The sequence below is a fragment of the Erythrolamprus reginae genome, chromosome 1, assembly GCF_031021105.1.
Source record: "Erythrolamprus reginae isolate rEryReg1 chromosome 1, rEryReg1.hap1, whole genome shotgun sequence".
NCBI lineage: Eukaryota > Metazoa > Chordata > Lepidosauria > Squamata > Dipsadidae > Erythrolamprus > Erythrolamprus reginae.
In genome coordinates this window covers 190329212-190353118 of record NC_091950.1, presented here as the reverse complement: position 1 = coordinate 190353118, position 23907 = coordinate 190329212, and the positions used below count along the sequence as shown (strand labels likewise).

Below are 23907 nucleotides of genomic sequence, written 5' to 3'. Positions count from 1 at the left end.
GATTCTATGCATTATTTCAGAATATGATTTACCAAACATTGTCTCTTGTACTGTGATTTCAGGAGCTGCAGTCAGAACACGCAAGACAAGCATTTGCGCTCAAAGACAAAAACAAATCTGGCTTGATCACTGGCCTAGATTTCAGCGAGATCATGGTTACTATCCGTCCACACATGCTTACTCCTTTTGTGGAAGAAAACCTAGTCTCGGTAAGTAGCCAGCAATCTCTGGATCAGCTGTTGCTCAGATTGTAATTGTCTTTGGAAACAAAGAAGAATCTGTCATTGATGCAACATTGTTTTAAGAACATAAGAAGAGCCATGCGGAATCAGGCCAAAGCCCATCGAGTCCAGCATTCTGTGTCACACAGTGGCCCACTAATTGTACATGGGGATCTTGAGCAGAAAGAGAAGGCAAAATCCTCCCTTTTCCTTGACCCCCAACAAATGGTACTCAAGGGAATCCTGCCTGCCTCAACCAACATAGAGGCGGCACATGGACATTCATTTCAATAACCACTGATACACTTTCAGTTTTAAGTCTACTAGGATTGTTTTAATGAGGCCATCATAACAACTCTGATAGATATTTGCAGAACTAGAAAATAGGTGAATGGTGATAGTATTCGGTAGTGGTTTTGCAATTAGAATTTGGTACAATTAAAATAAAACTAACATTCTGGAGCCTTCTATTGTTTTTAAAGTGTTAATACCCCCCATGAAACTTGAAAGCTTGTATATAATTTCACTACTAAAATTGTTTCATTTAAATTTTTTCAGACTTGGGATCAATCATCCATTCATCCATCCTCTTCATATTTCTTAACATATATTTGCATGACTGGTATGACAACTGTTAAAACATCACTAGTTAACGTCAGACCATTGAGTTGAAAACTAGCACATTTAAACTTGGGAAGAAGTTCAGTGACCTTCTAGATTTTTTTTTTGAAAAATCACTTCCATTTACCAAGCTAATTGGGTGGAATGGATGGGTGCTGGACTTTTCTGAGAATACAAAAGTTACAGAGATTTTCCTAACTGGTCTCAAAGTTAATGTTAGTCTCAAAGGATCAGAGCCATAGGTTGAATTGTAGCTCAGAAAGATTTATTGCTGACACTTGTACATAAGAATCTGATCAGCTAAAAGTCATCACTAAATTAATAATAATAATAATAATAATAATAATAATAATAATAATAATTTATTAGATTTGTATGCCGCCCCTGTCCGAAGACTCGGGGCGGCTCACAACAATAATAAAAAACAATATAACAGTGAACATTGGCGCTAGAAAAGGGCCAAGGGAATTCAAAGGGCTCTGGTCTTGGATCTCTCATGGCAATGCAAGGACTCTAAACTGATGATGTGTTTAACTCTACCCTCCAGCTCTGCCTGCCCTTCTCTTATAGTTAAGGATCACTATTATGCATATGTAATACCAAGACATTCTTTGAGCACAATGATATGCAGATGTATGCTGCATCCTCTGATAGTTGATTTAGATATATATTCCAATGTTTAATTATCCAAGAATTTGGGAGTGAGGGCTTTCATTTTTCAGTAGCAAAAATTCCTTTAATTTTCCTTGTAAAACTCCTTGTGCATCTAAGCACATTCTAGGTCTGTTAATAAATCTATCACCAAATGAAATGTGCTTTTATCACAGTATTTCCAACCTTCTCATTCTGTACTTATTTGGGCATTGAAATGTCAGGAGAAATGGGGTGTCAAATTCAATTTCATTGAAGGTCGCATCAGGGCTGTGGTTCTCCTGGGGGGGGGAGCATGGGGCGTAGCCAACTCTGGGTGTGGCCAAATGGGGGCGTGGCTAGATTGATGCCGTTCCCTAAATTTCTGGCATGTTTCCTTTTCATATTGGGTAGACCAGGCTGAAGCTCAATTGGCCTGATCTTTCCTTTTCACATTGAATTTGACCCCCCTGTTCTAAATGGAAACTCTTTTCTCTGTGTGACTTACTATGTTTTGCTTTCTCCAAGGCTGCAGGTGGATCTGTCTCACACCAAGTCAGCTTTTCCTATTTCAATGCTTTTAATGCTCTGCTGAACAACATGGAACTTGTTCGAAAGATATACAGTCTCCTAGCAGGCAGTAGAAAAGATGTAGAAGTTACAAAAGGTAAAGAAGTCGACCTCATCATTGTTTAGATTACTGATGCTTCAGGCTATACAGCAGTGCTTCTCAGTTATTTTCTGTTATGCCCCCCCCCAGGAAGAAGTAAATATTTTGCACCCCCCAACTCTCTGATCTGGGCCCCAATGGAATTTTAGTGTTAATATTTATTATTTTACTTATTATAAGTTTCAAGGAAACTATTGGCTGGGGAAAGCTGCTCTACCCACTTAACTGGGAATAAGTCATCCTGGACCCAGTGGAGCCTGTTTTCTGTTAGGCAGGCATAGGCTACCATGGTTAGGGCCAGCGATGGGCTACCAAAATGTTTACCACCACACTGAGGGCATGGTTTATGCATTTTGTTTCAACATCTTTCAGTGCAAATTGGGTGTTCTGGGTTGGAGCTCCATTTTCGCTACCCCACTGCGTGTTCAGTTCTGGAGACCTCACCTACAAAAAGATATTGACAAAATTGAACGGGTCCAAAGACGGGCTACAAGAATGGTGGAAGGTATTAAGCATAGAACGTATCAGGAAAGACTTAATGAACTCAATCTGTATAGTCTGGAGGACAGAAGGTAAAGGGGGGACATGATCGAAACATTTAAATATGTTAAAGGGTTAAATAAGGTTCAGGAGGGAAGTGTTGTTAATAGGAAAGTGAACACAAGAACAAGGGGACACAATCTGAAGTTAGTTGGGGGAAAGATCAAAAGCAACATGAGAAAATGTTATTTTACTGAAAGAGTAGTAGATCCTTGGAACAAACTTCCAGCAGACGTGGTAGATAAATCCACAGTAACTGAATTTAAACATGCCTGGGATAAACCTAGATCCATCCTAAGATAAAATACAGAAAATAGTACAAGGGCAGACTAGATGGATCATGAGGTCTTTTTCTGCCATCAGTCTTCTATGTTTCTATGTTTCTATCTAGGCAGTAGCCCAACCCTGATTATCTAAAGTGTATGTACACACACGCACGCACAGCTCTTCTAAAATTATACGCATTCAACCTCATTTACTGTGATAGGAAAAACATACCCAGAGCCCAGAAGGGAAAAAAAGAAAAAAAAAATCAAAATTTTGCTACTGGTACTGTGTACCTGACCAAAATTTTGCTACCGGTACTGCGTACCTGACCGTACCCTTAGGAACCCACCACTGGTTAGGTCCCTCTTTTGACATGGGGCCAGGCCAGATTAATCAAGCCAATATTTTGGGGTCGCCGGCCTGGCCCACAAGTGCCACCTCTGCCAGGCACTCACAGCGAATGGTGTGGAAGGAGTCTTTAGGGTGCCATTCGAAGCTTTCGCACAGCTCAGAGGATGCTGCTCCTTGCCTGGCAGCAGGTTCATAACACCATTCATGGCTACCACGGCGCCCATCGAGAAGAACAAGAACCCACGCAGCCGCCCTGCCCCGCCTGGCAGCCTTCTCTTCTGGGCTCTGAGCAGCATGCAACTGGGAAAACACTCCCTGTCTTCAAAGAAAAACCAGAAAGACCAGTTGGCTTTTGAAAAAGCACCTTTGGGACAACCATGACCTGGATGACTGAGAACCTCCATACTTGAAGGAGATTACATTATGTAAACAACAGAGTCAGTGCTAATCAGAGTTTCAGCGATGCCCTTTTGTAAAGGATTCAATGCTTATTTTTATTTATTTATTTTATTTATTCTTTGTCCAATATACAATACATATGGAAGAGAATAGACATTAAGTAATATATATAAAGATAGTAAGTAAAAAAGAAGAGAAGTAGATGAGAGGGAGAGAATATATATGATATATGAGATAAGGAAAGACAATTGGACAGGGGACGATAGGCACATCAGTGCACTTATATACGTCCCTTACTGGCCTCTTAGGAACCTGGAGAGGTCAATCGTGGAGAGTCTAAGGGAGAAGTGTTGGGGGTTGGGAGTTGACACTATTGAGTCTGGTAATGAGTTCCACGCTTCGACAACTCGATTGTTAAAGTCATATTTTTTACAGTCAAGTTTGGAACGGTTAATATTAATTTGATTTATTCATTTTGTGAATGATGTATTTTGATGTATACATTTCTATGCCCAATGGTAGAGATCAAGCTTTCCCAATCTGGTAGCCTCAAGAATTTCTAAGTGATAAAGGCCAGATTGTGCATTAAAAACATTGACTTATGAATAATTGGTTCTTTCTCTCTCTCTTTTCTGAAAATATCTTAAAAACAGAGGAATTTTCCCAGTCTGCCATCAAATTTGGACAAGTTACACCTTTGGAAATTGATATTCTCTACCAGATGTCTGACTTGTATAATGCTACTGGGTAATCTTGAACTTTTTTAATAAAAAAAATAGAATGGTGGTGCAGAATAGTGAAATGTTGAGGAGACAAGATGTTAGCCAGAGTACATATAATTTGGCAAGAGAACAAGAATACACAAGAACATACCTACTCTGTTTCCCCGAAAATAAGATCCTGTCTTATATTTTTTTGAATCCTGAAATAAGCACTTGGCCTTATTGCCATGCACTCAAAAGCCCGATCGGGCTTATTATCAGGGGATGTCTTATTTTGGGGGAAACAGGATAGTTTTTTACTTCCTTCCCCCACATTAAAGGAGAGCAATATTGATATTCAGTCTGTGTTGTGATTCATTTTATATTACCATACATGCATGAAAGATTGAAGCCTTATTATACTCAAAACTCTTTTTTGCTGGCAAATTTGTTTCCTTTGTAAACCAGCTGTTTGATTATCTAATAATAAAAATTAGAGATCCGATGTCCCATGATATTATTCACTGCTCTTTTCCCTAACTTTATACCCTTTAGATGTTGTGTGGTACACAATTGGCCAAAGATCTTATAGGTTGGGAATTATGAAAGAAATATAGGGATCAGCTTGAGAGATACCTTTCTGGCATAATTGACATCTTCTGTAACTACCCTTGATATCACAGAATGAAGGAACTGGATTTTTGCACCAATTTGTAAGATTTTGTGGGTGGTTGATGAATTTTGAGAGATTTTGAGGGTTTCTATGGGCATGTCTGAGAGCAGGTACCATAAGTATAATACAGAATATTTATACCTTTCAACAAGTAGGCTTCCAGCTTTTGGTATGTAGCTGTGGCAGATTGGTTATTGAAAGACAGCTTTAGTCTGATTGGAATTACAGGGGTTTTTAAATTATGAATTACAGGCAATGAATGCATATCTTAATATTGCTGTCCTTGCCTTTCGTAAACTCCTTAAAACCCACCTCTGTTGTCAGGCATGGGGGGACTGATATAACTTCCCCAGGCCTATATTGTTTATGTATAGTATGTTGTGTGCATGTTTTTTTTAAAATTATGGGTTTTTAGTTTTAATTATTAGATTTGTATTCTACATTGCTTTTTCTATTACTGTTGTGAGCCGCCCCGAGTCTACGGAGAGGGGCGGCACACTAAATAAATAAATAGATAGATAGATAGATAGATAGATAGATAGATAGATAGATGATAGATAGATAGATAGATAGATAAAAGAGGCTCTCTATATATTGCAAAAAAGACAGATAAACTAGGAGGAAAACTCTTATATATCATTGACGTAATCGTTTCCTGGGTGCTGGAATGAATATGTTGTACCTTTATTTACAATTCTCTTTAACAGTGATCTGTTTTCCCTGCACTTGTATGTAGACGCTTGACACTGGCGGATATTGAGAGAATTGCACCTTTGGCTGAAGGAGCCCTACCTTACAACTTGGCGGAACTGCAGAGACAGGTAATGTGCTTTCGGGGAAAGGCGGAGTCTACCAATTCCGGTAAATGGTTGGATGTTAAAACTCCTGAGATTAAGTTAAATACCTCCCCATTTAAAGATTTACACGACATTTTTATGGACGTTTGTTGAAAAAAAATCCACATTCCACTTATTTTTTTCTTTCCCAAAAATGCCTTCACTTTCTATATAACCTGGGAAGGATGGTATAAATGGCTCAAAGAGAGGAAATATTTAAGTAACACAAAATAAAATTAGCATTAAATTCATCACTCCACAAATGCAAACAGAAATCGTATTAAGTTAAATAATTTATTGATTATACACATTATTAAAGCAACAAACCCAATTTAGAGAGATAGAACATAACCATTACAGTATAGTAACACTAAGTCACATAGTAACGAAAGTCAATGGATAGATGACAGATGTTCATATTGAAGAAAAGCAGTAACGCATAATCATAAAGGATTACTTGGGAAAATATATACAATGATAAAATATGTATTAAGATAAAGAAAATTATAGGTAGTTTAGTTTTGCTTTATAGTTGTTTTAATAATGTTAATTTGTTTATTATTTTTACTTTTATAAATACTTTGATGTATGTACTAAATAAAATCTAGATTTTACAATTTGGGGTGGGGGGAGGCAATATAGCCTGCATCATTGAAGTATACATGAAATTAATTTGTTAATGGAAAAAGGCATGTACTAATTTATATACTTGAGACAAATTATAGTCTGATGTATAATTAATGTAATATAAATATAGTTACTTTAATGCTAATATAATGCTAATATCTGTATATACTACTATTAATTTAATTTTCTTCGATATTCTTCTGTACTTACTATTGCGTTCTCTTTTTTAAAAGTGGAAAATTAATAAAAAATATTTTAAAAGAAAAAATGCCTCTACTGACCTACTGAAATGCTTTTCATAGTGCTGATGCTGATAATAATAATAATAATAATAATAATAATAATAATAATAATTGTTGCAGCTCGATTTTTAGAAATACGAAGATCCAAAAATCGAGCTGCAACGACTCTGGCATAAGCCAGTGAAAGTGGTCCCAGTGGTACTTGGCATGCTGGACGCAGTGCCAAAGGATCTCAGCGGACATTTGAAAAACATCGGAATTGACAAAATCTCCATCTGTCAATTGCAAAAGGCCACTTTACTGGGATCGGCAAACATAATTCCCCGCTACATCACGCAGTCCTAGGTGCTTGGGAAGCGCCCGACTGGTGATGAAATAAGAAATCCAGCATAGTGATCTCGTTTGCTGTGTTGTATTGACATAATAATAATAATAATAATAATAATAATAATAATAATAATAATAATAATTGTTGCAGCTCGATTTTTAGAAATACGAAGATCTAAAAATCGAGCTGCAACGACTCTGGCATAAGCCAGTGAAAGTGGTCCCAGTGGTACTTGGCACGCTGGGCCCAGTGCCAAAGGATCTCAGCGGACATTTGAAAACCATCGGAACTGACAAAATCTCCATCTGTCAATTGCAAAAGGCCGCTTTACTGGGATCGGCAAACATAATTCGCCGCTACATCACGCAGTCCTAGGTGCTTGGGAAGCGCCCGACTGGTGATGAAATACGAAATCCAGCATAGTGATCTCGTTTGCTGTGTTGTATTGAAATGATAATAATAATAATAATAATAATAATAATAATAATAATAATAATAATAATAAAGGGGTTGACTGAAGTGGTGAATGGCATAAGCAAAATTGATCTGTTCTTTTAAGGAGCTCCCCAAAGAGTTATTCTACCAGTCTTAACCTTTTTCAAGGACCTTTGAGGTGTGGTATCTGCCTACAGGAGATGTAGACAACTGTCTGATGATGGGAGTGCCTCAAGGACCCCAACCCAAATTTCCAAGGAAGTTGCCCTTTGTCGTAAAAATAAGCAGTTGTGTTTCTGTCTGACCTCTGACAATTGGGCATGCAAAAGCTTGCGTTTTTACATTTCTTAAAACCAATAATTCCTAATAACAGAAATACCTCTGAGATGATCATTTATAAGGAATAAATCTCAGCACTCACAGCATATAATCAAACTGCCAGAGTGTGATTTGTTCTGGAAGAAAACGCAGGCTAGTGGAATTATATTTATGAGTCTGTGTTATGCCAATTCCTCTGTTTGCAAATGACTGCATTATCTATTTGTGTTAAAACTCATTTTCAAAATTAACTTGCTTTTAATATTTCAGTATATTTCTGTTGTTGGCCAATAATGCCACTCAGTTATTATACTTTAACAATCAACATATGAAAGATTTGTTAAACTAATTATCATGGAGATTGACCAGGACAATTTAACTAGGCTGTCTTTCTGAATTTTACTTAGGTTTGCTTGCTGGCTTTAAAAAAAAGCTTGTTGCCATAGCAATGCTACACATTTATTATTTAAACTTTGATTGTGGGAAAACACTGCTTAAAGTGGTTGTATTAAAATGAATAGAAATCTATGTTCTGTGTTCTGCTTGTCATTTTGAGATGAAAAACTATATAAAAATATATTGGGTGTCTGTATTCTTTTACAGAATTCAGTAAAAGATTCAGTATTGCTTGGCTCTGACTCAGGATGGTTTAATGTAAATGCTACTAACCGACAGATCGTACTGGGATTTATTTTGATTATGTTTGTTTTATTCACTTCTTTTAACTTCTTTAAGCATAGTACGTGTCGTGAGGTTGCACACTCATTTCTGATACTCACATGGGTACTTTTAAAAACAATATTAAATGGAAATTTGTAAATCCAGCTTGCCAATTCCTCCTATAAAAATGACACCTGTCGTGATTCCTGATAATGAAACAATGTGTAATTTCCATTAAAACCTTTAAAACAACTGCATAAGATCATTGTCTTAAGAGACCCCTGCCATATTATCTTTTTTCCATATCACCACAATGTAAAGGTATATTGCTAAGAAGCAGTTTTTATTAGTAGATAGGTTTGATTTTGTAATATCAGGAAAATATTTTTTGTTTTAAAGATGAAAGAGGGAAAGATAAACAGGGAGGAGATGAAAAACTAGTTTCAAAGCAAATTTATAACATTTCAAAACGTTGAAAATCCCAGTATTGTAGAAAGGTGCATATAAATCCTATTCACAACGGAGGCATTCAGAGGAGTGAAAACATGTTGGGCAGCTGATCAATCTGATTATTCACATTTAAGCTTTCCCCTCACCTCCACTCATCCAGTTTTACACTGGCATTGACTATCTATACTTTTTGAGGTTTGTTCTTCTGCTCTGGGTCCTTCTGCCTAAACAAATTATCTCTGCTAAGCCACAAAGGATATTGAGGGAAATAATATGGCTTGATAACTAAAGGCAGGCAATATGTCTGCATACCCTGTGAAATTATTATATTGAACCATGTGCTTTCCCCATTAACAGGTAACTCTGGAAGCAGCCACTAGATAGATTTGAGAGTCAGGAAAGGACTAACATCATCTATGTTGTCTGCAGGAAGGATACCTAATGTAAGAAAGTAGAGGTTATAATTAATGCTTCCAATGAATGAGTAGGTAAAATGCAGTCTTTTGCCATTTACGCAAAATTAACATGTTTGAGAACATGAGAAGTGAGACAAACAAGTGATCCGTTTTCATTTATTTTTTATAGAATTTGTTTGATACAAATGCTGTTTGGATCAAACATTTAGTGAAGAGAGAATTGTTTTGTCATTTAGTTCTACTTTGTGGAGTAACATAACTCTGGACAACATGGCTTCAGTTCGTGGCTTGGCTATGTACTGTCCTTATTTTATGGTCTCCTCTGAAAGACATGTGGTTGCAAAGCATTCTTTCTATGTTGCTACGTTGCTATTGGATTTGATCTTAAATATCTTCTGGCTAAAAAAAAAACCTGATAAGGAAAGTTAGATATTTGTTTTCTTCTTTGCTTGTTGCTACTGGAAGGAGTTGCATTTGATTTGAACAACACAATCACCTAAAAGCAAGAGATGGACAGGGGATTTATACTCATGTTAACTAATGGAGGCAGAGCCTCCAAGTCTAATCATAACTGAATTGCAGTCGGCAGTTGAGATGTCATTCAGAGTTCCCCATTGTGGCCTAGGATTAGGATGACCTGTTAGAAACTGCAGTCTCGGGTTGAGATAGAATGAACCTCAGCATATTTGTGCTGTACCAATAAAGGAGTTTATTTGTAGCCAAGGGTTAAAATGAGGAGGCTTTGATGCTCTCTAAGCTTGGTTTGTGATTAGCACTATTTATTTATTTATTTATTTATTTATTTATTCATTCATTCATTCATTCATTCATTCATTCATTCATTCATTCATTCATTCATTCAATTTGACTTCTATGCTGCCCAATCCTGAAGGACTCAGGGTGGCTTACAGCAGTATAAAATTACAATTAACAACAATAATTTAAAAAGTCAAGGAAAAAACTAATTACTAAAATCATCATTAAAACTAAGACAATTTAACAGCATACATACTAATCATTCAAACCAATTCGAACACGTGGACAAGCTAGTGGTTGATTTAGGGCCCCCAGGCCTGCGGCATAGTCAGGTCTTCGTGGCTTTATGGAAAGCCAGCAGGGTGGGGGCCATACGGACCTGGGGGGGGAGTTGATTCCATAAAGTCGGGGCAGCAACAAAGAAGGCCCTCCTCTGTGGCCCTGCCAGCCTACATTGTTTAGCTGACGGGACCCGGAGGAGGGCAACTCTGTGTGCTCTAATTGGTCTCTCGGAGATATGTGGCAAGAGATGGTCCCGTAAATAATCTGGCCCTGAACCATATAGGTAATAACCAACGCTTTGAATTGTGCCCGGAGACTAATAGGGAGCACTACCTAGTTGGGTAATGAAACATCTGCAAGAAAACAACCAAGCTCAGAGAAGAGCTAGAATGCCTCATTTCTGCTGTGTTCTGCCTTTTCAGGAAAAAACCCTTGTGCGGGCTTTACGTCAGTGTCATAGCACTGTTGACTACTTCTCAGATAGGTTCAGGCTGCAATGCAAGGAGGAGAAGACCTTGTGGGGGACCTCTGTCCCGGGACCCACTCTCTGTCCTCTGTAAAGTGGCTTTTGGACAAAGAAATAAGGAGCAGGATGCAGCCCGAACTTGCTTATCCGCCATGAATTCTCCACTTTTTATTAACCTACTCTTTCTGGCTATTTTACATGCAAAACAAGAATAGAAGCTGATCTTTCTATCACTGCTGATACGATCACTGGAAAAACGTCTTTGTTTTGCTGGTTCATATCTATGTGCGGGAGCTTTGTGGAGAGATGCTTGCTACAGTCGTTTTCTATTTATAAATATTCATGCTCTGAAAGCCATAGCGTTAATTTTACTAATTTGCATCTTCCATCTGAATGCAGGCAATCCATGGGATGCATCTTCATAAATAGGTTGTAAGTTATATTTGCATCTGAAGGGGGGGGGGGAGAGTATTTGCATTGTTATAGCTTTTTAAAATTGCCTGAGTAGTAGCCATAGGAATAGAGACTGTACTGGGAACAAGGGTGAGGTTGAGAAAGGGGAAATCAGGAAAAAAAACCCTCACATTTAGGATTTCTTTTCCTTTTCCACTGTTGTAAAGATTGTTACTTCCCAGCCATATGGCATATATATATATGCCTATCTATCATATCTATATCTATAACTATATCTATATCTATATCTATGTCTATATATCTATATCTATATCTATATCTAAATCTATATCTATATCTATATCTATATCTATATCTATATCTATCTATCTATCTATCTATCTATCTATCTATCTATCTATAATAGAAATGCAATAACAGATATATATATATATATATATATATATATATATATATATATATATATATATATATAAAATGTTATTGCATTTCTATCATGCCTTATTTTCCAAACCAGTCCTTCTCAAACATGTTGAGAATAGGTAGCCTTCAACTCTCAGAATTGCTCATCCAGCATGGTCCACCTATATTCAAGATACCAAGGTTGAGAAGCATAGCTCTTCATGATGTCACTTAATTCCCAGAACCTTGTGAGAGTGATTGGGCTAAGGAAGGGGGACCTTAGATCTTTAGATCAGGACATTTCCATGGCTGAAGATGGATTTGAACTTGGATCTCACTGCTCCAAGTCTAGCCTCTTAATATTCTATTATATTCTGTTCCGTAGTGTTTGTTTGTCTGTCTGTCTGTCTGTCTGTCTGTCTGTCTGTCTGTCTGTCTGTCTGTCTATCTATCTATCTATCTATCTATCTATCTATCTATCTATCTATCTATCTATCTATCTATTGGATTTGTGTTCTGTTCTATTCGATTCTACTCTACTCCATTCCATTCCAGAAAAGTAGAGTAGAGTAGAGTAGAATAGAATAGAATTTTATTGGCCAAGTGTGATTGTAGACACAAACAATTTCTCTTGTGCCCATGCTATCAGTGTACATAAAAGAAAAAATAAGTTTGTCAAGAATCATAAGGTACAACACTTAATGATAGTTCAGGTATAAATAAGGAATCCAATCATATTAGGAATCAGTCCATATAAATTGTAAGGATACAAGCAACAAAGTTACAGTCATACAGTCATTTGTGGGAGGAGATGGGTGTTGATTCTTCATTTCCCAGTGTTCTTCATATGTTCATTGTCATTTAAGTAGCGTGCATATTACAGTACTTCTTTTCTGGCATAGTGACACAAGTACATGCTGTTCCTAACAGGCATCACATTTGTTTTGAATCCATATGCTTGCTTAGAAAGAGTGGACCCTCCAGGGTGGCAAATGGTGTTACCCTTCTTGTGAATAATGTTCAGTGGAGTGGCTGCTGGGTGTAGGAATTTTACACACGTATCATAGCACATGAAGGTCTTGGGATGAAAACTTTGCTGCTGATAGTGTCACGTGAATTCTATTCTCAGGAATGCAAAGGGTTTAACTCAGCTTGAATGTATAAGGAAGTGAACGATCCAGAACCTTATGTTCATACATTCCTTGTTTATAAGGCAATTATACACTGCTCAAAAAAATAAAGGGAACACTTAAACAACGCAATATAACTCCAAGTAAATCAAACCTTTGTGAAATCAAACTGCCCACTTAGGAAGCAACACTGATTGACAATCAATTTCACATGCTGTTGTGCACATTCAACTTTGTACAGAACAAAGCATTCAATGAGAATACTTCATCCATTCAGATCTAGGATGTGTTCTTTGAGTGTTCCCTTTATTTTTTTGAGCAGTTTATATATACTCCACACGCACATACACACACATATATAAATATATATGAAAACCTGCTGTCAACTGTTAAACTGTTGACACCCCCCCCCCCCAAAAAAAAGATGATTAAGATTATCATGGCAAGAGGGGGAAAAACCTGTTTGGAAGTATCTATTTGTTGTTTCCATCATATATATTTAAAAGGGCCTTCTTTTGGAGCAAATTGGAGTTCATGTTGATTAGAATATTGTCTATCACTTGTATTTCATTTTTCTTTCACAAAATTGAACAAGCAAACATTAGACCAAGCCCCAGTATTTTAATTACGTGACTGTTTCTTAGTCCCTGTCAGGATTATTATCTTTGAAAGATACTACTTTTGCGATGAAAAAATAAAGCTGTGGTCCAATGCTGTATCTTGAAAGAAAGGCAATTATTTCAGTGGATTTTAAATAAAATATATTTACCATCCTTCATGCCACAACTGCTTTTAGCCCTTGTTTAGCTTTTGACCAAATTCATATATGACTCTTACTTACATTTGCCTTCTCCTTTCCCCAATTCTTCCCTTCTTCTGTTTCTGTCCTATTCTTTTCTTCACACACAGCAATCTTATGGTGATGTGGGCAGGTCGATCTGGGTCCAGGTAGCTGAGTCGGCTTACAGGTTCACTTTGGGCTCGGTTGCTGGAGGTAAGTAACATGTGACTGTGGATGTTTCAAGACTTTTGTAATATTGTCTGGCTAGCGTAGTTGTAGATCTCCTGAGACAGAGACTGGTAGCTCCCCCAGATTGATAAAGGTATAAATTGCAATAGCACTTAGACTTATATACTGCTTCACAGTGCTTTCCAGCCCTCTTTAAGCGGTTTACCAAGTCAGCCTATTGCCCCCAACAATCTGAGTCTTCATTTTAACGACCTCGGAAAGATGGAAGGGCTGAGTCAACCTTGAGCCTGGTCAGGATCAAACTCTAGGACAGTGGTGGCGCACCCTTTTCTTCTTGCGTGCCAAAAATGGGAGTATGCAACACACAGCCTTCCACCAAACACAACACACTGTGCATGCACAAATCTCTGCACATGCACACACCCACACACCGATTGGGCTGTTTTTCACCCTTGGCTTCCCTGAAGTCTCTGGATTGCGAAAAACGGCCCAACCGGCAAACCAGAAGTTTGGAAAAGCGGACTTTCAGTTTGCCCGTTGGGCCATTTTTTGCACTCTGGAGGTTTCAGGGAAGCCTCCTGAAGCCTGGGGAAGGCAAAAATAGCCTTGTCCAAGGCCAAAAGTTAGCTGGCCAGTGTGCACATGCTGACATAAGGCAACGCCTCATGTGCCCTCAGATATGGGTCCATGTGCCACAGTTTGCCATCACAGCTCTAGGATATGGAACACAGAGTTTGCCCTGCAATACTGCATTCCAAACCCTGTGCTACCAAGTCTCTAAAGAGAAGTCTGACTTTTCTTTCTTTCTTTCTTTCTTTCTTTCTTTCTTTCTTTCTTTCCTCCCGCCCTCCCTCCCTCCCGCCCTCCCGCCCTCCCGCCCTCCCTCCCGCCCTCCCTCCCTCCCTCTATCTTTTTCTTTCTTTCTTTCTTTCTTTCTTTCTTTTTCTTTCTTTTTCTTTCTTTCTTTCTTTCTTCTTCTTTCTTTCTTTCTTTTTTCCTTCCTTCCTTCCTTCCTGAATATATGAAGACTGGCTTTATTAGATCTGGCTCCTGACTGTTTTTGAAACCAAACTTGCAAGTGCAGTTTCAGAGTCATTTTAAAATTAAATATTGGTAGAACTGCTATTCAATTTTCAAAAGGGAAAACATGACATTCAATCTCCTATTATAAATAACTATTTGTGATAGTTTCTGTTAGTTATCAGCTTTCTACCCAAAAGCACACCGTAAAACATACTCACATCTGCAAAGCACTGTCACCCTTGAGAGTTTTGATCTGTAGGTTTTTAAAACAATTGGAGATTTCATCTATTGGTTTTTATGATTTTATTGCTTTTATGTATAAGTCATCCAGAGTTGCTTTTCAGCGAGATGGACAGCGAACTAATTTAATAAATAAACAAATAAATAAACTTCCCATATGGCTGTCGCCTTGCTGCGTTTGCTGTTACAGCGAGGGCTGAAGAGAAATGGCCACTTAATTTGAAAATTAATTTGAGAACTAATTAATTAATTACTCTGATGGCTCCTCCAGATTTAATGTTGCAGAGGAAGTAAATTGAGCTAAGAAGAAATGTGGAAGCTTGACAACATCCTAGGAAATTAGCAAGATCATTTCAATCCCCATTATAGGTACAAAAGCCACATATGCAAGTCCCAAATCTTCAAAAACATTTGTTTGTTTGCTTGTTTATTTATCTATTTATCTATCTATTTATCTATTTATCTATTTATCTATTTATCTATTTATCTATTTATCTATCTATCTATCTATCTATCTATCTATCCATCCATCCATCCATCCATCCATCCATCCATCCATTTATTCACTCCACTTATAATGCCACTCATCTCATTATCTGAAGTGATTCTTAATGACTTACAGAGCCATAAAAATCATAACTGTAAAAGTATTAACAACAATTAAATAAAAGTTAAAGATATTGAAATTAACAACAATTAAATGAAAGTTAAAGATCAAAAACATGAATAGTATGGGCAAGAGGTTTTATCTATCACTCTACCAAACTCCTCCAGCAAAAACTATCCCCAGTGGCAAGTTGGAAGCCAGGTTTTAAGGTCTCTCCTGAAGATCAAAAGGGTGATTGTGGCTTTCACCTCCAGCGGCAAGACCCATATTTGGGATATTTATTCAAAAAGTACGAGTGCAACCACCTCTTAAACTTTTCCTTCACTTCAATCGTATCTGATTCTCAGAAAATGCCTGCAGTTTTGTTGGCAAGTTTTTTTCTTCAGAAGTGGTTTGCCATCGCCTCATTGAGAGACAGGGATTGGCCCAAGGGTCAGCCAGTTGGCTTTGTGCCTAGGGTGGGAGTAAAACTGATGGTTTCCGGGTTTCTAGACTGATGTCTTAACTACTATTCCAAACTGGCTCTCTAATTTCTTAGAAAATGAGAAATGAGGTCAAATGCTTGTCCTCCTTCAGGGGGTAAAGCCAGAATTTCCACCTGCTCTTCCCTCCCACTTTTTCCTTTGATATTTGTGTTAGTAAGAGTAAACAACCAAAACACATTAAAGGTAGCACAATAAATGAATATATGTATTACAGTGATTTAAAAAATAGGGTAAAAACAGAAACAGAAAGAAAGAAGAAAAAGGGGGGTCCGTATAATATTAATATCAAATGACTTCCATCTGACCTGAGAATTTTTCTCCAAAATAGAAATGTCTCCATACAAAATTAGAAGATAGAAGGAAGTTCTTTGCCACGCCACAGGTTTAATCTGAGTTATGGCACCTGAACCTCATTTTAATGCCAGACCTCAGCAGCAACATACAATAGAAACATGAATATTTACCCTGAATCTAAACTGTTTAGGGTTATTAGTTCAGAAGCAGATCTCAGAAACAGATACTTCACTTTCTGCTCTCCTAAACATTCCTTGCTCCTCCCCTTTGGGTTTTCTTGGTTCAGAAGAACCTGCTATGACCTGATGCTCTCCAGAGTTGTCTGGGGTGTTAGTATTAAAGAACTGGACACTAGGTGGAGAAAGGCTGGCACAATTACAGTCACTTAAGGCTGTGAGTGGATCTCAACCTGGAAGTTGGGACCCCTTTGGGGTGTGTGTCAAATGACCGTTTCATAGGGGTCGCCTAAGACCATGGGAAAAGACAAATTTCCCATGGTGTTAGGGAAGCTTCTATTCTGGCGCCCTGGAACATATTTTTACAATCTGACCAATTGGGTGTTTACAGTGGGAGTGTCCTTCTGACCTTCCTGCCAATCAGCTTAAAGCTCTATTGGGAGAATTGGTGCTAGACTTATAGTTGGGGGTCACCACGACATGAGGAACTGTGCTAGGGGGTCGCGGCAATAGAAAGATTGAAAACCACTATGTAAGTGAATATCAGCCAGCACTTATTTTTGTGGGTGTGCACAATGAAAATCAGAGTATCAAGTTGATGTCCTCTTTTGATTGTTCTTCTCAGCTGTGGGAGCTACCGCTGTGTATCCTATTGACTTGGTAAAGACTCGCATGCAGAACCAGCGCTCCACTGGCTCCGTGGTAGGAGAGCTGATGTACAAAAACAGCTTCGATTGTTTTAAGAAGGTTTTGCGCTATGAGGGCTTTTTTGGCCTTTACAGAGGTAAGGCAACAATGGGTGTGTTTCAAATTTGCCTGCAGGGAATTCAAAGAGTATCGTGGCTCTCACCTTGTGTTGCTCTAAATTCAGAAGTCTTCTGAAAGGAGGAAAGCTCCCATTAGTCTGGGAGGTAGCTCAGCATCATATATTGGTTCTTTTTCTGAAGTCAGATGAACCTATAGTTGGAGCAGATTAATATATATGGTGCCTATTTTAATGGGATTGGCCCTTTGGCAAGTATTGCAAAACAGTGAGCTGCTGTATCATTAGGATATGCCCTCATCAACAAACAACTATACAAACTGATTTGTAAGTGGGTGGAAATATGAGTAACATATTTTTTTTAGCCTGTTGTCCTCTATTTGTAAGCAGTTCCCTTTTTGTAAAGTGCACATTGTAGAATGTTAGTCTGTGGTAGCCAAAAAATTGAATTGAATCTGGTCCCACCTTTTTCGACTAAAAGGCAATTTTTGTGTGTGATGTACAGCTCACTTCATCAGATGCCTTCTCAAATCATGACATGAACTCATGAAAACCTTATACCTTTTAATACATTGTATTGGTCTGAAAAGTGTGGTAAACATGCAAAGTCTCTAAGTTTTCTTCATGAAAAACGCTTCCTTGTCTCTTCCCGTTTTCTACATTGTCACAGTATCTGGAAAAACTTGGGTGGCTCAGAGGACCAATCTCCTTAGTAGTATTGACAAAATTGAACGGGTCCAAAGACGGGCTAAAAGAATGGTGGAAGGTCTTAAGCATAAAATGTATCAGGAAAGACTTAATGAACTCAATCTGTATAGTCTGGAGGACAGAAGGAAAAGGGGGGACATGATCGAAATATTTAAATATGTTAAAGGGTTAAATAAGGTCCAGGAGGGAAGTGTTTTTAATAGGAAAGTGAACACAAGAACAAGGGGACACCATCTGAAGTTAGTTGGGGGAAAGATCAAAAGCAACATAAGAAAATATTATTTTACTGAAAGAGTAGTAGATCCTTGGAACAAACTTCCAGCAGATGTGGTAGATAAATCCACAGTAACTGAATTTAAACATGCCTGGGATAAACATATATCCATCCTAAGATAAAATACAGAAAATAGTATAAGGGCAGACTAGATGGATCATGAGGTCTTTTTCTGCCGTCAGTCTTCTATGTTTCTAGTAGAAGAGGCTGGGGAAGATTGCAGTAGAAAGTAGGAATTGTCCTGAATTGAACAAAATAACGTGATGTAAGATCTTTGCAGATTTTGAGCTTTCCTAATCCCCACTCATCCTTCATTGTTCAGGGTAGCAAAGAGATCCCCGGAATTGTATAATGGCTTCTAGTTCCCAGGATTCAAAACCCACTATTGTTACCTGATGATTTAGTAACACAAAAGGACTTGTGTTTCCTTCAAACATTTTCAGGCTCAATATGGTTCCTGTCTTATTTCCAAGTTTTTAAAAAAGTCATAATTTGATGAGAATGAATGAATGAAAGATTGATTGGCAATTGATCAAATTTAACAAGGAATCTTTTTCAGTTGATTGTAATGTATACTGAGAACATATTGCAAGAATGGTTTGGAAATCCTGGGAGAAGGAAGTGCAATTGATTTCAGCAGGAATTGATGCTCGTGAAAATACATCATCCAATTGCCCACCTACAAACAACAGACTTACCAGATGTAGTACAGTGAGAATTTTTCTTTTAAAAAAAGAGTTATATTTATGAAGATAATTGTCCATGGATGTTCTTCATGTGGAAGTGAATGAATTAGTATTATAAAACCAAATGTTTGTGCTGTCTGTGTATATCTAGGTACAGTAATTGTGATAAACCTTTTTTATTTACACAGGGTTAATTCCACAGCTCATTGGTGTTGCTCCAGAAAAAGCCATAAAGCTTACAGTAAGTCTGTTAAAGATCAACCAAATTCCTTTCCCCATTTTCTTTTAGAAAGATTTATGGTACATATATGCATTTACTTGGAAGTTTAATTCATTGGGGCTTATGCTTTCTGCAATACACATGCATAATCCCCCAACTATTGGAACCTATTTTTGAAAGGAATTGCTTTTGATTATCAGGTCTTCTTAATGTATTAAACTGTAAGTGAAAACTATTGTGTAGTAGAAAATCTTTTCTTTTTTTTAATTAGGTCAATGACTTTGTCAGAGATAAATTCACTGAGAGAGATGGTTCCATCCCACTGTTGGCAGAGATCCTTGCAGGAGGCTGTGTAAGTACTAGATTCCACTGTCTGCTCTCTGTTTGTATTACAGTGACAGCTTAATACAATTATTAACTAAGTCATGGGAAGAACTACTAGGGTTTCAAGGTGAGAATATGCCAATCAGCATTTTCTATTGGTGCTAGAATGGTGCTTAAATAGGACAGATTCTAGCACTCCATGGACCATTTTTACGTTACAGAGCTGACACTGCTTCAGCCATCATGCATTTGCTATAAGAAAATACTACTTGTTTTCACACAGTGGTTAAGTCTGGCTAGCCAGTGCCTGCAGGAAATCTGAAAATGTTTTCTGTTGTAGAGTAATATTGTAATGCATTCTACATACGGCTGCTCTTGGAAAGTATTCGGAAGCTTTAACCAGTACAGAATGCAGTTATGTGTGCTCCTAGGATAGTCCATATTATACCTTGGCCCTACAAACCTCATGGGTTGCCAGTTTGCTTCTAGGTCCAATTCAAGGTGCTGATTTTAACTTGTAAAGCCCTTCATGAACAGGACTGTGTCACCTGAGGGATGCCTTTCTCAGACTATATCATCCCAGCTCATTAGTTCCAGAAGAGAGGGACATGCTGCCGGCTTTGGTAGGTCCCAGATGGTGGACCTTCTTTGCTATGGCACCTGTCTTATGAAACTTTCTCCCCCCTTCATCCCTAGACATTAGATGGGCTCCATCCCTTTCAATGTCCTGGAAGTCCCTGAAGACCTGGTTAGGCTATCAAGGATCCTAGGAAACGTAGACTTGTTTAGATGGGTCCATTATTGAAGTAGATATAGTAACCCTCCCTCTTTACATATTTTTAGTTTTAATCATCTCCCTTTTTAATGCTGATTTTTCTATTTTTAATGTGTGTTTTTACATATGTATTGTTTTTACTGATTATTTGTACAGTGCCCAGTCACTTCTTATGAGATGGGCAGCATAAGACCATGTGATTAATATTAAATATTAATATTAAATATTAATATTTAAATACATATACATGATTAATAAATTTGATTAATACATGTGATTAATAAACTTGATTAATAAACAAACATGGGATATGGATAATATCTATATTTATACAGCTTTTACTGCAGAAGGAAAATTAATCAAAACAACTGTTCCTGTACATGTTTGGTTTCCAGGGTTTTTTTCCCAGAAGAAGAAATTGACAGTTTTACTGTCAATGAGGGACATGTGCTGACTTTTATGTCCTCTGGATCTTTCCCATTATTCTGCTGTAAATATGGTTACTTGAGAGAATCACAAAGGTTGGAGACTTTTGTCTGAATAGATCATCATTAATCCCATGATTGATCCACAGTTAAGGCGAACCAGATAGATAATTAGAATCAAATCAGATTCTACCTTGACTTGAGCATATTCCAACTTATGGAGACATGTAATTAAAACAGCTTTTCCAATGATCGACAACTTGTAGATTCTGCACATAAAGACAAACATATATGCATTAAAATATAAAGTGTTGTGTTTGGGCCTGGGCCAGCCGTTGCTCCCACAGATGGGAAAGATGCGGCACAAAGTGAATGTGAAAGCCTGGCTGACAGCCAGGAAGATGTGGCAGACAGCCAGGAAGATGTGGCAGACAGCCAGGAAGATGTGGCAGACAGCCAGGAGGATTCAGCAGACAGCCCAGAGGATTTGGCCTGCAGTCCCTCAGACAGTCTTTCCTCGCTCAGTTCGTCTGCAGATCAATACATTGATCTACGTAGCCGAAGAACTATGCAAAGAAGGGATCGCTTTAAGGAGTATTACAAATCATTATAGGAGCACCTGGGTTGGGTGTGGTTCCCTTAATGAGGGCTAAAGGGATAAAAAGGGAACAAGGGCCAAGGCAAACTGTGTCTGTTTATCTGTGTTGTTTTGTGGTTCCTGCTTCGAAGTTTCTGTGCCGTTGGAGTTTTCAACCCAGGTTTGTCGGACAAGTGGGAGGTGAAAACTCTGGGACTTGCTGTTTGCTTCAAAGATTCAAAAGGACTCCTGAAATGTCTTTGCTCATTCCAGGTTGTCTTTGTTTGTTTTCCCTGTGTTTTTTGTATGCGGCTGAAGTAAGCCTTGCATTGTTTTCAGACATTAAGAACTGTTTTTTGAGTAAGCTATTTTTGTTTATCTAATACAAGTTTGCTGATTAGCAGAGCACGTATGTGTTTGATTTCTTTTCACTGGACTATTACGCATTGCTGAGCCAGTCAGGCAGAACATAAAGCAATATCATTCTCCAAGTAGTTGAGGAAAAAGTGTACGAAAGTACACAGTGCTGATACGGAGACTTTTATTTCTACAACCTCCAACAGGTTTTGGGTGATTTTTGGGCTAAGCAGTAATTTGTTCCATATCAATTAATGTATAAATGAGAATGGTTTTGTGATGGCAGATTTCAAAAGGTGCAGTAACCACAAAAAGTGATTTTAAACTGAAACAAATACAATAGTGCAAAATCAACATTAAAAACCTTAGCAATCGTCTTACGTTAATATTAACTTATTTTTTAGTACATATCCTTTTCTGTAACAATATTGAATTAAAATATGTGTGTTCTCATAATTTTTTAATGCCACAAACACAACTGTTTTTAGTCTAACTTTTTTAGCCATGCACAGACAACTATCAGTGAAAGATTTTCTAAATCTGATGGGAAAGACATATAAACATACATACTTAACTCAATCCTACCAATCTATAGGAGACGCATATATTTCAATTTATTGTGATTTTTATCATTAGCTGTAACTTTCCAGTAGGACAATATTTTCCCAGCAGGTTGCAGAATATTTTTACATTAGGTGTGAACTTTATTTGGAATTTATTTCTTCAAATGTACATTGCAAAAGTGCCCAGCCTTTGCTTGTTGTTTTAAATATTTGGTAGGACAGTATCCTTTACGATTGCCAAGTACAGTCTCTGTATCTTTAAAAACCTGGAAAATAGTTCTCAAAAGTGACCTCTTGGATCAACAGAATGAGAGAATGAATTGGTGACATGAAGCACCTTAGAGATGGACAGTAACTCATTGAGGCTTCATGTAGCCACTGTATTACCGTAATTTATGTTGGAGCAGAATGGATTAATACTGCTTTGGCTTGTTACCTACATTTTGGATGAGAAAGCTGTTGACTTTTACCAGCTGTAAATTCAAGGAGGCTACCTTGAAGTAACATTGTTTTTTTTCCCTTGATTATGAGTGGCAGGTCTGTTGATACTTCAGTCTTTTAATTGTCCATTTGTAAGTCTAAACTTAAGGAAAGGGTTTACTATGAAAGAATCTCATCTGTTCTGGAAGGCCCATTGAATGTCTCAATCATATACACCTGAATCCCTTCCACGTTGCAGATAAAAGGATTCCCAAGCTCAGCACATCTGCTAACCCTTTCCGCTTTGTAATTCTGCTCTAACAACTGGGTGCATTGCTGAGGGTAATGGGGGAATGAAAGGTCTGCTGAGGTTGTGTGAAGAAATCTGCACAGTTAAAAGCGGTGTAATTTTTATGGAAATATATGCACATTTAAATTAGACTGGGTTCATATTTTTTTTAAAAAACCTCAGCTTAAAGATGTTTTCAGGTATGCATTCATTAGGATATTTCTCCCCCTGCTGTGACTTGTGTTCAGTCACAAATGTTAGCAATTTCATTTTTTGTAATGAAGCCTGATAATCAAGGCTCCTAACTTAATATCATTTTGTACCACAATACGATTCCCACTTAGCAAAGCTTCCATTAAGCAGGTTCTCCATTCCTTCTCCCGGGCCATAATTTGCAAACTTGGGAATGGGTTGTAAATCCAGTTCTCTTTCCCTTTAGCTGAGCTTTGAATTAGTTTTATCTGATTATGGCATCCTGTATGGCAAATATGAAATAACCTCTTCCCAGTTAACATTTCAGTGTTTTATCCTGGCACTCAAATGACGTAAGTGAGAAGTTAAAAAGTTGTGATAGATAGATGATAGATAGATAGATAGATAGATATAGATAGATAGATAGATAGATATAGAGATAGATAGATAGATAGATAGACAGACAGACAGATGATAGAATAGATAGATGATAGCTAGCTAGCTAGCTAGCTAACTAGGCAGATAGATGATAGAATAGATAGAATAGATGATAGACAGACAGACAGATGGTGTGTTTGCATATGTGTGTGGCATATCTGCTCTATAGCTGGTAATAGACAAATACATTTGGGCAAGGGGCCCTACTTTATATTTTAAAAATGCTGAGCTCTGCAAGGACCATATGTTTACCTGTGTTTACATGT

General features: G+C 37.7%; 1 protein-coding gene across 1 annotated transcript in view; it reads left to right on the top strand.

Moving 5' to 3' along the window:
- SLC25A12 (solute carrier family 25 member 12) overlaps positions 1 to 23907 on the top strand; it is a 62952-nt gene that overhangs the window by 23421 nt on the left and 15624 nt on the right. The window contains exons 6-13 of the mRNA XM_070731755.1: positions 63 to 209; positions 2001 to 2139; positions 4353 to 4446; positions 5810 to 5894; positions 13745 to 13829; positions 17256 to 17414; positions 19250 to 19302; positions 19553 to 19633. Of these exons, the coding sequence (XP_070587856.1) occupies positions 63 to 209; positions 2001 to 2139; positions 4353 to 4446; positions 5810 to 5894; positions 13745 to 13829; positions 17256 to 17414; positions 19250 to 19302; positions 19553 to 19633 (843 nt within the window). The remainder of the gene's footprint in view (positions 1 to 62; positions 210 to 2000; positions 2140 to 4352; positions 4447 to 5809; positions 5895 to 13744; positions 13830 to 17255; positions 17415 to 19249; positions 19303 to 19552; positions 19634 to 23907) is intronic.